Genomic DNA, 13,813 nt, shown 5'->3' on the forward strand with positions numbered 1-13,813 from the left:
TAAAAACTTTAACCCACAGAGAAAGAAATAAGACCAATTATATATCAGTCTCTGAGCCCAAATTTTAAAATCACAAATTATTTTAAAGACTTGGGCAATTAAAGAAATTACATCTGTTGCTAAAAAGACCATAAAGAAATTGTCAAGCAAGCCACTCTAGGGAGGCTGTTCTACAGTCAGGTTGCCACCACCAAGAATGTCCTGTCCATAGTAGCCGCTCATCTTGCGTCATTTGAGCAGGACCTTTGAAGAGGATCGTAAATTCTCAGTAGATATACACAGATGGAAAAGTTAATCTTTTAAGTGACTTGGCCCCAATCTATTTAGATATAAAGGACAACACTCTGAACTGGTCCAGAAACAAACCAAGAGTCACTACACCTGATAAGGCACTGACATAATATGATAAAAGATATCTTGTGACCATATTATACATATTGTGGTTCTGTTTTAAATTGAACACACACATCTGTGCACACAGTTCCCCCTACTGTGCTAATTATTAGCTCCTCCAGCCTTCCAAGAGGAAAAATGGACTTAAAATGAAAAACCTGCTTCCCTCCCTGCCCCCAACTGAGATTCAAGAGTAGCAGAGAGTTGGAGCAGCTGTACTATCAGTGGTCTATCATAGAGATTCATACCGTATATGTAAATTGGAAGATTTCAGGATTCCAGAATGGAAAAGCAACTAAAGAAGAGAGGTTGCTCCATAGAAGGAGAAAGCACTAGGTGAAAGAGGGGAGGATGCAGAGTTGGGAAGGATGGAGGGGAAAGTAGTAAGGAATTCTGGACAACGATGAAAAGTGAAGCATCAGTAGTTAGGCAAACCAGAGTTTTGCTTGGGAAGAAAATATTATCTGATTGAGGGGAATGCAGTAGGCCTATGCACCCATTACAATCCTTCTGTTTCCCTCCAACCCTACAGTACTTGGATGTAAGATTGCTGATTAAACTATTTCAGCCTGTCTGTTTCTCTTGAACTTTCAGCTCAGAATAAATATTGCTTCTTGAAGCTTTTCAAATGATTCCCCTTGCGCACTGTAACCCCTTCTCTATATGCTGTACAAAGAAGAAAACATTTCACTTTAGAAATCTAGCCTCCTTCAATTGCTTTCATTGTTATTGTTATAGGCTTGAAGGAGGCCCTCTTGACAACCTATCTACTCACAAAACCAAGCTTTAAAGCCAGCAGCACTTAACTGGCCCAGGACTGCCACGGTTCTCAGTAAAATAAAGAGCAGGTGGGGGGGGGGACTCTCCCTGTAGATCGTGAGAAGTGGGCAGGTCCATATGACAAAGCATCAGTCGTACTATGTCCAGTCCTCATAAGGTAGCTGTTGAGGTGTTCATAAAAACTTTCCAGTTGGTGCCCATATAGCAATCACAGAGCTACAGTCATGTATCACTCACCATAGAGGTGCTTGCAGAGGGACAACCACGGGGATAAAACAATGGCAAAAAATGTTATTTCCTTGCAATAACATTTAGGGAGGCCGGCAAGAGAGAAGACGTTTGGATCCCCTAAAACAATTGCAGAGTGCAGGTTTTTCTGCAACAAACTAGTAACTTAGAAAGGCCTTTAAACAGGGTGGTGCCCCCTTGTTCCAGTTATAATACAGATTGTTAACCCAGGCCAGTATCCTTGACTGCAGTGCAGTATGTGAGGAATTCATATACCTCATAGGCTACTGTGTGATTACCAAGAAAGTCACCCTGGACAGTAATGCATCTGTAATGCCCTGTGCTTCTGTTTTGTCACGTTCCATTTTGGCTGGAGAAGGAAGACTCCATTGTAAATTTTGGCTGGAGCAGAAGGGCACGGCAACTCCTGTGACAGTGCAGGTGCATCATCATGAGCCAACAGCATGATGGCAATTGTGGCAAATTGCACAGAAATCCTCTTGCCTATTTGTGTTACTGTGGAAGTGTGGTCAAAGAGTTCTTGCCAATGGTACAGGGTCTCTACACACACACTCACAAGCACAGGAGTGTATTCCCACATGTAATTTGTGAAAATAAAAACATGAGAACCAATTGTATCCATGACATTATATAAGTCAGATGCAGGTGTGCTGGGCTACTTCCAGGATTCTTCATACAGACAAACCCTTCCTTGTTTGAAGCTTTTTCATGAATTAAATTCATACTGTTGGAAGGAGTTGTGTCAGCAGCATTTTTCAAGGTGCAGAGTGCTTTACAGCTCTTTCCTGTTTTATCCTCATGGCTGCTCTGCAGAGCAGGTAAAGCTGAGAGATCATGACTTGCCCACAGCCACCCATGGAGCTTCATAACTAAGCAGGGCTAGAGCTGCTTTCTGCCCTGTCTAAACCAACATTTTGCCTACAGATCAAAATGCAGTCTTCTGGTCGTAGGTTTGCAGACTGGTATAATATAGTACAAATGCAGGCTAAGATTTCTGCAAAGCCACCTCAGCTATTATTAAAGGGAATGGAGAAGTGGGGATTTTCACAAGCAGCTAAATAAGTAAAAAGCACAAATTCCCTTCACTTTGAAAATCCCAGCCCAGCCTCCATTTAAAATGATTGGGAATCAACTAGTATCCAAATCCCTTTGGTAATGTGGAAAGTCTCAGTATTAATAAATAGCTGGGGCTATCACCCGCTCTGCCAGGATCATGTAAGGGTTTAAATGCCCTGTTCTTTTGTTCTTTCACTGTGCTAAATCAACCTCTGTTGTGGGGGCATGTGTGCTGTCGTATGCATGTATTCAGTAGCAGTTGCCTAAGGCATGCATTTCAGGGATGCTAGCATTTTGCTGTGCTCCTGGTTTGTCCTTTACATTAATCAGCCCATTGCCCCAACTGACAGTAATAGCTGTTTCTATTTCATGAGTATGAAAAAGCAATAATTTGCTGCCAAATGTGCACAATCCTTTTTTAGCGTATACCAGATCATTTAGCAACCCAACTAGAGATTGCTTAAGCCGCATAGAGCAGCTGGCTTTTCTGCGACAGAAGTCTTATCAAAGTGACACTCTACAAATGCTAGTCACAATTCTGAGTTCATTCCTAACAAATTTTCTTTTCACTTTCAGTAATAATGTTCCTTTTAGTTATCAAAATTACAGAAGCTTCAGGACCGGACAATGCAATGAATGCAGGTGTGTTCTAAACAGGGCAGCCAGAAGGTGTCCACAGTTTATTATTCAGTCCTGAACTGAGGACAATTCATTTTCCTGCAATAACTGAGTGCCCCATACCATTTAAAAGTGACACACATTTGTAGCAAATTGATGCTATTCTTTTGAAGGACCAGGTGCACAGTCTGAGGGTGCTGCCGGACCAAGTATTGCTTCTGGAATCTCAGGTGACAGCTGTGACCAGAAGTGCCTTTTATCATTTTAAGTTGATTTGCCAGCTGTGGCCACTAGGAAAAGATCACCATGATGCATAGCTTGGTAACCTTCACATTAGAGTGCAGTAGCACACTCTATGTGGGTCAGCCTTTGAAAACTATTCAGAAACTTCAGTCTACCTTGATGGTGACTGGGAGACAGTGAAAGCACATTACATGTCTACTGGAAGTCTGTGGTGGCTCCCAATCAGAATACAATTAGAATAGTTACTTTTAACCTTAAAAGCCCACAACCTACATAAGAGCAACTTTGCTGGATCAGGCATCCAAAAATATACAACATTAAGGTCTTAAGATGAGGGTTTTGCTCTGAGCTCTTTCCTTATCAGAAGAGACATAGAGCAGACCCTTCTCAGTTGTAGCACCTGTATTATAGAATTTCCTCCCCAGGGGAACTTGGGACACTCTAGATCTGTTCTTACCTTCAGGCACCTGACCAAAACTTCTTTTCAGCATGCATTTTGGAGGTGTTTTTAAAAGCCTGATTTACCTTGTTGTTTTATGGGGGGAGAGATTACATGCGTTGATTTTAATAGTTAAATTGGTATTTCCTTCTGTTGGGATTTATTGTTTGTTCTCATCCTGAGCATAGGTGAAATGACAAGATATAATCTGAAAACAAGAAATCATACATATATTTTGTAGTCTTCCCTTTTCTTCCTGCTATAGCAATATATTAGGTTACTGTGAGGCTTGGGGTCACCACCCAGCATCTCTGAGCCTAACCTTGAAAAACGTAACGGTGGATTTACATTAAACCCTGTGGCCTCAAATATGAGAGTGAGAGTTTAAAATCTTGCCCATAACCTCCTGTTTGCAGACACTTAAGAGGAATGTCTGTCCTAGTTGCTCCCTGTTTCTCTTGGAAGTAGGCATGGATACCCTGCTTAATACTGTGCTCCCTAGATATGGTCTGCCTCATACAGAACAAGCCCAGGAAGAATGGCTGCAGCATCCCCATTAACAGGACAATCAGGCTGTCTAAGCTCTTCATATGGCCTAGGCTGGTTCCCACAGTAGGTGATAAGCTAGGCTCCTAGCTACAGTCCTTCTGTAGAAGCAAAGTTCAGCTCACAGATCATTCCTTTCACATATGCAAATGCTAGGTGCAGGTCATGATAGTGATGCTGACATACAATATCAGATTGAATTTTGAGAGCTCTAACTTAAGAAGTTACTTCAGAGCTGCCCTATCCAATTTTCCAATTTGAATTATATTGTCTGGGTCTTCCTAAAAAAAAGAAGGAAAAAAAGCTTAACAACTTTTTGATGGGCGGATGGGAGTTTAACCAGAGGGCAACATAGGTTATCTTTGCTTTTGTGGATTTTTAATGCAGCCACAGAACCTCCAAAGGTGTTGAAGAACATAAGTGTCCACACAATTGCATCCCTAGATATTTGCATGTGTTGTATAAGTGACTCACACAGCTGTACGGGACTCCTCTAGTGCAGCAGTTCTCCAAATAGAGATGCAGCCGAAACACAAATCAAATACAGTTCAGGCACTGTATAACTGTACAGTTCAGGTCAGTGGAAAGCTACAAAATCTCCATTTACTGTTTCTAAGAGCCAGCATATTGCAGCATGTCGTTAACTTCAGATTAGCAGTCCCTTGAAATGTACACCATTTATTACCAATTGCAATAAATAAAACTGAAAATGTAAGTGCTCTGAAAACAGACTGAAAGATTCAAGAAGATTGAAAGGGGGAAATATAGCTTTCACAAATGCGTCCTATTACAAGAAAAATGGCTTGCCCTCAATTTAACATTGAACAATGTATAATTGCATATGTAAGGTTAATTCCAAGGCGGCAAACCAAGTCAATGGAAAGCTGAAAGCACTAAGGAAAGAGAGATTAGAGACTCTTTCCAATTAAATATTAAGGATAGGGAAGAATAAGCAAAACAGAAAACAAAACCCAGTTGCCTTATCCAGTAGCTCACTCTCATAATTTCATGCACGTGAATGGAAAATGTATTCCCAAGTTCTTTTTATTGTTTCTTAACCTAGTAGGTTTTTTAAAAGGACTAGGAAAAACTTCTCCACTGAATAACTAGTGCCTTTTGCATGCATTGTTTGGACAGTTCTGAAACTAAATGAGCTAATGAGCTTGGAAGAATCATAGAATTGTAGAGTTGGAGGGGGCTACAAGGATAATCTAGTCCAACCCCCTACAATGCAGAAATCTTTCACCCAACATGGGTCTCAACCCACATACCTGAGACTAAGAGTCTCACACTCTACCAACCAAGTTATCCTAGAGCCTTCGCTACATAAGGTACATGTATAGAACTGGCAGGTAGGGCCCATGCATGAGTCAATTCACATGGCAATATGAATCAGATATCAGGAATGGTTTGGGATACATCGTTTTACCCATTCCTGTCATAGCATTCTGATGCCATGGCTCAGGTGGAAAGCACAACACTCTGTTGTAAAATATGTACACCAGCTGCCACTGAAGTCATCTCACTGAATTAAGTATACAGGTTCTACAAAGATACGGATGAAAACTGAAAGACATCCATCAGTTTCTCCTTCTTCACCAGATTTTATGTTTGGATGGATATGTGTGAAGTTGGATGGATATGTGTGAAATGTGCATCAGATATTACTTTAGCTGACAAGAACAAACATTCCACCGAAGCCTTGGATGGACTCAGACCACTAGGTGTTTGGTTACCCAGGAATTTAGTACTTTGACACTGGTGGCTAAGAATTTGAAGTATTTGTCAAACCCTGTTTGAAGTGAGAGTACGTGTGCGCATGTGTGTTGTATCTGGATTTTTTCTTTTTCTTTTGCTTAACTACAGCTCTGAAGAAACTCTGCAAACCCAGAAGCCTGGGAGTGATTTCTTTTGTGTGTGTGAACTGCCTTTTGTATTTCAGCTGCTGGAATTAAACCGAAGTGGCAGCTAATAACATCATAAGAAAATAATATGATTGTTGATCGTTCCTTCTAGAGACTTATAAATTGGGTGAAAGGATGTGGAGGAGGAGAAATAACAGAGGCACAAAGTGTTGTGCTTGCCAAATATAAATACATTATTCTTGCTGCATATCATGCTAGGCTCTATTATTAATAGAAGGAAAAAATAACATTTATAATAACTTCTGTAATGAAGGGCTTCATGGGCCTCCATACATTAGTAATCGTTTGCCTTTTGCTGGGAACTCTAATGCTTATCACTGATGTAGTGCTTTGGCTACACAATCCTATGTGTGCCTACTCAAAAGGAAGCTCTGTTGAGCTCAATGGAGCTTTCTCTCAGGTAGTATGTATAAGATTACAGCCTAAACTCACAATCTTATGAATTCTCACAACATCCCTGTGAATGAAGCAAGGTGTTGGGTTTAGACCGAGGGTTGTTAAATTCAGATCAAAATATTTACTTGTTATTGAGACAAATAAGCTAAAATAATGTAAGGCACCCTTACATGCTAGATACAGATACAGAAATAATAATTAAAAGAGGTCTGTGACATCCTTGAGTCTGGTTTATTTCTTTATTATAAGTATTTTTCTACCACCTCAGGGTAGTTTACAAAGGAATAATGCAATAAAAATGTAAATAGATTTAAAAAAAAACATGCACAAAATTATAAAAGATTCATAAAACAGAATGATTATAATTGCATCTAAAAATAAATATAATAGGACTGAGACTCTTGTAGGTAAGAGCAAGGCTGGTGTCAAGACCAATATGCAGCATTTCAAAATGTGAGTCTGCCTAGTCTTACTGTTTAAACAAAGATATATCATTGACATCATGTCTGCACTTCAGCACTCTATTGGCTGAATTGTAGAGTTGGAAGGGAACCCAAGGGTCATCTAGTTTGACCCCCAGCAATTCAGGAATCTCAACTAAAGCATCCATGACAGATGGCCATCCAACCTCTGCTTTAAAACTTCCAATGAAGGAGAGTCCACCACCTCCCGAGCAAGTCTGTTCACAGTCGAACAGCTCTCATTGTCAGAAAGTTCTTTCTGATGTTTAGTCAGAATCACTTTCTTGTAACTTTAAGCTATTGGTTCAGGTCATACCCTCCTGAGGGGGAGAAAACAAGGTTGCTCCGTCTTCCATTTGATAGCCCTTTAGATATTTGAAGATGACTATCATAGCTCCACTCAGTTTCCTCTTTACCAGGCTACACATGCCCAACTCCCTCAGCTGTTCCTCATAAGCATGGGTAAGCAAACTAAGGTCCAATTGCCTTCTAAATCCAGCCTGCGGACGGTCCAGGAATCGGCATGCTTTTACATTAGAATGTGCCCTTTTTTAAAAAATGCATCTCTGGGTTATTTGTGGGGCCTGCCTGGTGTTTTTACATGAGTAGAATGTGTCCTTTTATTTAAAATGCATCTCTGAATTATTTGTGGGGCATAGGAATTCGTTCATTCTTTTTTTTTTTCAAAATATAGTTCAGCCCCTACAATGTCTGAGGGACAGTGGACCAGCACCCTGCTGATAAAGTTTGCTGACCGCTGATAAGCCTTGGTTTCCAAACCATCTTGGTTGCCCTCCCCTACACACATTCCAGCTTGTCAATATCCATCTTAAATTGTGGTGCCCCAAACTGGACACACCACTCCAGGTGGGGTCTGACCAAGGCAAGATAGAGTGGTACTATTACTTCCTTTGAACTGGAGACCATACTTCTATTGATGCAACCTAGAGCATTAGCTTTTTTTGCTTCTTTATCACACTGTTGACTCATATTAAGCTTGTGGTCTACTAAGACCCCATAGATCCTTTTCACATGTGCTGGCAAGCCTGGTTGAGCACCTTCAAAATGAACAGCTTTTTAATGATTTAACACCAGCAGTGGGATGATTTGAAAGGGTATAGGCCCATCCAAACTCATATAAGACAGGCACAAGTCAAGAGAGCATTCCCAGTTTGAATAGCTTACCATTTAAATTCCCACAACTGTTCCACACTAGGAGGCTGTTAACACAAATCTCAGAGATGTAAAGGTCTGTTAATGAAGATAAGTTAAAAACTGCATGACTCTCAGATTTATAGGGAGGGTAAAATTAAATGCTACCACTAAAACCTGCTATAACAAAATCTCGTTAGTGTTAATGTTCATTTATGGTTTGACTTCCCCAAATTTAATTCACCCCTCCTTTTTGGTGCATTTGTGGGACTGACAATTTAAGATCTTGAAAGATGGTTTTATGACTTGTTCTGCTGTAAATCAAACTTTTAAAGTTCATAAAAATGGTTAAAATAAAAAATGGTTTAATATGAATGTTTTATGGTCCATAACATTATTATAGCTGTTTTATTCCCAGTGCATTATTGCTTTAATTGGGTTGCTACAATTCTTGGGAATCTCAATTTTTATTGGAGTAAATGTAATCCTAAATCAAATGACCAAGAATACCCTCAATATGTTTCCCCAGCTCCATTCTCAGTCATTTTCTTCAGGGATAGAACAAACCAACAAGGGAAATATCTCCTTTGTTTTCTCATTGGTCCTCTGGCACCATGTGCCATTCCTTATGTTTCTGCCAAACTTTCAGTGTTCTTAGCTAGCTGGACTCTGTGAACAGCTTTCTTTACAATATTCCATTGCTTGCTTATCTTTTGTGCTCCTTTCTCCCAACAGGTGTCTGATCGCTCTGTAGTGGCCCTCGTTCCCAAGCAGACCTCATCCTACAACATTCCCGCCTCTGCCAGCATATCACGGACCTCAATTAGCAGATATGGTAAGAAGCAAAGTGATGTGATGTAAACTTTCCTTGACTTTCCAGATTAGTGGTCTAATCAGCTAATTGTGCCAGCAAGCTTATTAGAGTTCTTACCTCTGGCTCTGAGGCATGGGACAAGCTATCTTTTTATTTTTTGTACACCAAAAAATCACTGGGCAATCACTGGGCGCAGTCCAAAGCTGTACAGTAGCTTTGATGCACACATAGATCACATCACATACCAGGACTGCCCCTTTCTGTCTTTGAGGGCTTGTCCACACCTCTGTTTGCCTTGCCACTGTCTCCCAGGAAAACCAGAGTTTACTGCTGAATCAAACCAAATGTCAATCAGATTTTCTATGGATTGCTGTTTGTTCTGATTCAGCTGTAAATAGCGTGTTTTGCAGGGGAAAGCTGCAGGGCAAATGCATAACTGCTGGGACCTGTGCTTTCTAGGCATGGGACAATGGAAGTGTGGGAGAGCCCTGAGTTATGAGTTGCTGTGCCTATGAAATGGGACTATCTGTGTGTATACCAGAACTAGAAGCATTCTCTTAAAGCAGTTACTCCTACAGAGCTGCTGTTTCTTCAATTCTCTATTTGAAATTTGTTGGAATGGGTGCTAATTTCAAATATCCAGGGTTCTCAGATGTCCCCACTGAAATTATCACAAAATTAACCAGTTTGGTAAGAAATTAGGCCGGCCGGCAAAGGACCTATTCAGATGTTATCCTTTTGATGTGTGCATCAAAACTTGTGCAATTCAGCATTCCCGACCCTGCTGTCCTCTGGATGTTCTGAGCATCAACCCTGGCCATTTGCCATGGCCATGGGTTGGGCTGCTGGGAGATGTGGTCAAAAACATCTAGAGGGCACCAGGGTGGTACTGTACACCTAAAATGTAATTTGTGACTAGACCGTGGCTGTTTGGGAAATGGCTGTGTCTATTATTCTCACGTTTTGGTTTGGGGAAGAAATCAGTGGGTAATTTTGACTCAGCCCTAAAGTGGAAACTTGTGTATCCTCAAAAAGCCGTATTGATTATAGTTTGCTCTCAAGTGTGCACTCAGTCATTAATCAAGATATGCTGCTGTTTTGTTTGCAAGATACCAAAGAACTACATATTGCAGTAAAATGAGCTGCATGCCTGTCCATTTTTAGAAAAGTTGAATAAATTATAATTGGTTATTGGTTATCTTTTTCTTGCAAGATAATTAATTGTAATTTGGGCTGTATTATATTGCTTTGTTATTTGCTATCATTTATTCTCCTAATTTCCTTATGACAGTTATAAAAGGAATGTTGTGAGGTGATCAAGTCCTGATTGTGGAGGGCACAACTGTTTTATCAAAGAATCAAACTGGGATTGAAATTAAATAACAAATTTGAGAATTTGGACATATTTATTTTTGCCATCTGTTTCTGGCAAAAGTTTGTGTTGAATGAAATAATTGCTGTACATTTATCTGTAACAAAAATGCTGAGATGTTTTGCTGAAGTTACAAGTGAAATGGATTTTCAGCTCTTTCATTCTGCTGGCTAGTTTGTGAGGAAAAGGTCTAAGTACCACCGATCTCTATTCATAAAAATTTCAAAATATTTATTTCAAAACACCAAATGAAAACTATGAAGGGAATACTTTGTAGAGACAGCACCATTACAACTATCTGCAACAACTTATCTCTGCTTGCAATTAACTGGGTTTGCATCCACACTATACCTGTAAGGCACATTCTTTCCCTCAGAGAATTCTGGGCCCTGTAGTTTACCCTCCACAGAGTTACAATTCCTAGCAACCCTTAACAGTGCCCAGAGTTCTTTGAGGGGGGAATGCTTTGAATATGCTTTAAAGTTATGGTGTGTAAAGGTAAAAGGTAGATAAAGGACCCCTGGATGGTTAATTCCAGTCAAAGGCAACTATGGGGTTGCAGCGTTCATCTCGCTTTCAGGCCGAGGGAGCCGGCATTTGTCCACAGACAGCTTTCTGGGTCATGTGGCCAGCATGACTAAATCGCTTCTGGCGCAACGGAACACTGTGACAGAAACCAGAGCGCACGGAAATGCCGTTTAACTTCCTGCCACAGTGGTACCTATTTATCTACTTGCACTGGCGTGCTTTCAAACTGCTAGGTTGGCAGGAGCTGGGACAGAGCAACAGGAGCTCACTCCGTTGTGGAGATTCGAACCGCCAACCTTCCAATCGGCAATCCCAAGAGGCTCAGTGGTTTAGACCACAGTATAAAGCCCTTTTGAGAGTTCTTCTGGGCAAGGACCCCTGATTTGGAGGATAGAACTCAAGCTGTATTCAAGCAATATCAATATTGAACTATTCAGAGTCAGAAGTTGCCATTAGAGCATTTGCACACTAAGTCTCCACAGTTGTTGCTAATATTGATATTGATATCTCTGATTGCGCAGATGGCATGCAAATGAAGCCCTATTTACTCTCTCTGCATTTGCATTATGTATTGGTGCAAAGCTAGATCTAAAAATAGAATGATTCAGTGCTCTCACCCCTTAATTACATCCACAGGAATATTCATATTTATCTGAGCATTAATCAAGAGTGAAGCTTCAGAAAATTTTGTAATGATTCACTCACTCGCCTCCTAATTTATGGGGGTCCCTTTAATCCTACTGTCACCCAGAAGGAAAGAACAGCAAATTAAGAAACTACCCTGAGCTGGTCATAGCAAAACAAGGATTTGCTTAAAAACAAGGCATAAGAAATATCAAACAGACGGACAGTGGCTAGTCTAGCTTTCATCTACTGCCAAAACAAAACCAAACCCTGTTCCAATCCCCTGGTGAATAATAGTAGACTCCTCACATGGCATGGGCAGATACTGCACAATTTGTCATCTTACATTAAGCTGCTACTGTGTGTAGTAGCTATAGTAGCCAAGATTACTTAGGTTTAGAAGGTTTTGTTTTCAATTCTAACTGGATGGTGACTGTGTTTCACCTAATCATTTCTTTTATCCAAGGTCATGTGGTTGCACATAATGGTGCCCATATCCATCATAAAGTACAAAAAATATCTGGCGTATTTTGCAATAGAATGGCAGACTGTTTGTGAAAGACTGTGGCTTGATAGTGTGTTCACATTTTCACTGCTCTTTAAATAAGCCACTAAACTTGCCTTCACTGTTAGAAAATTGTGGATGAAGTAAGACAGAGATATAACCAAGCCTGTTTTCCTTTTGTGCATCACCAGCTTCTTTTTCCTCCTGCCCAGATTCCACATTTCGGTACACAGGTAGCCCAGACAGTCTCCGTTCCAGGGCTCCCATGATTACCCCAGACCTAGAGAGTGGGGTGAAAGTCTGGCACTTAGTCAAGAACCATGACCACGGTGACCAGAAGGAAGGTGATCGGGGCAGTAAGATGGTGTCAGAGATCTACCTGACAAGGCTGCTTGCTACAAAGGTAATATCAATTTCTGTTGCAAAGCTCCCAAAGCACCGTCCATGCAAAACTGTGGTATATTAACCAGTAATGTTAACAAAGAAAGATCAAAATCTGTTTGGGAAGCAGCATATTAACTGGCCACCTGTAGAGCTTTGTGAAAATGAGACCATTGTTCTCATTATGCTTTTGGGTTGCTGATGAACAGGTGAAAAGGCAACCCTCTTGCACCTTAAAGCTTCTTGCACCTTAAATGTCACCCCAGGGTCCCATATTTTATTAATACTTGACTGGCTGGTCCAGCACCAGAGCTTTGATCCTGTATCTCTTTTTCATCAGTGCATGAAGCAATGGTAAGACACAAGTGAGTTAATATTATTATTCTTCCGGGGCAGTCGCACGTGATCTCACTTCCAGTACTTTTTGCAAAAGTTTTGGAATGATCACACTGCTTCATTTCCAATCAGTGTCTATCCTGCAACTTCATGCTGAAAACCTGTAACTTTTTATATTGCATATATTCTGGTATGCTTTTATCCTGCTTTTGCTGCAGACAGCAATGGGGAAGCACCTGAAATGCCAAACCACATATATTGCACTATTATTGTATCAATAACATGCTGTAGAATACACCTGCAATTAAACACCAGTTTGGATAATATATATAAATTTTTGTGCTTTCTTTTAACGTTTTTATTTGCCGCATTCTGGGATTGTTTGTAACAATGAAGACTCGGTGGCACATATATTTAAAATAACTATCAGTTAATAATAACAGGGGCAGCTTTACAGTCTGTAAATGAGTCTGTGAAGTTACTGAGGCTGGTTCAGCTCAGCCCTGCCTATCCTAATACTGTCCTGCAACTGCCTCTGCTGATGATTTGTCGCCAAATACCCTCACACTCTCGTCTCTGCTCCCATCAGGGTACGCTGCAAAAGTTTGTGGATGACTTGTTTGAGACCTTGTTCAGCACTGTGCACCGAGGCAGCGCTCTCCCACTGGCCATCAAATATATGTTTGATTTCTTGGATGAGCAAGCGGATAAGCACGGCATCCACGACACTGACGTGAGGCACACATGGAAGAGCAACTGGTGAGAGGGGTCAAAGTTTATGAGTGTGGACAAAAATTGCTGAGATACGGGAATGTGTAAGCCCTTGTGGTCAGAGCAGGGTTTGTCTCATTCAGTTGGAGCCTATCACAGAACTGTCTAGATCATGTTCAGCTTGCTTTCTGAAGGCAAACACAGTTTCGGATTCTCCATATTCCTCTAAAAGTAGACGGAGCCATTTTTTTACTTGTGAACTAGCATTTTTTGTTGCATTTCGT

General features: G+C 40.7%; 1 protein-coding gene across 2 annotated transcripts in view; it reads left to right on the forward strand.

The window, feature by feature from the left end:
- PLXNA2 (plexin A2) overlaps nucleotides 1-13,813 on the forward strand; it is a 415,423-nt gene that overhangs the window by 381,136 nt on the left and 20,474 nt on the right. Inside the window, exons 27-29 of one of the 2 annotated variants that reach the window (XM_083745460.1) lie at nucleotides 8,994-9,093; nucleotides 12,293-12,504; nucleotides 13,408-13,577. In XM_083745460.1, the coding sequence (XP_083601586.1) occupies nucleotides 8,994-9,093; nucleotides 12,293-12,504; nucleotides 13,408-13,577 (482 nt within the window). The remainder of the gene's footprint in view (nucleotides 1-8,993; nucleotides 9,094-12,292; nucleotides 12,505-13,407; nucleotides 13,578-13,813) is intronic. The other variant, XM_083745461.1, reaches the window with a different exon arrangement.

Source organism: Podarcis gaigeae (genome assembly GCF_964106915.1).
Source record: "Podarcis gaigeae genome assembly, chromosome: 6".
NCBI classification, from domain to species: domain Eukaryota; kingdom Metazoa; phylum Chordata; class Lepidosauria; order Squamata; family Lacertidae; genus Podarcis; species Podarcis gaigeae.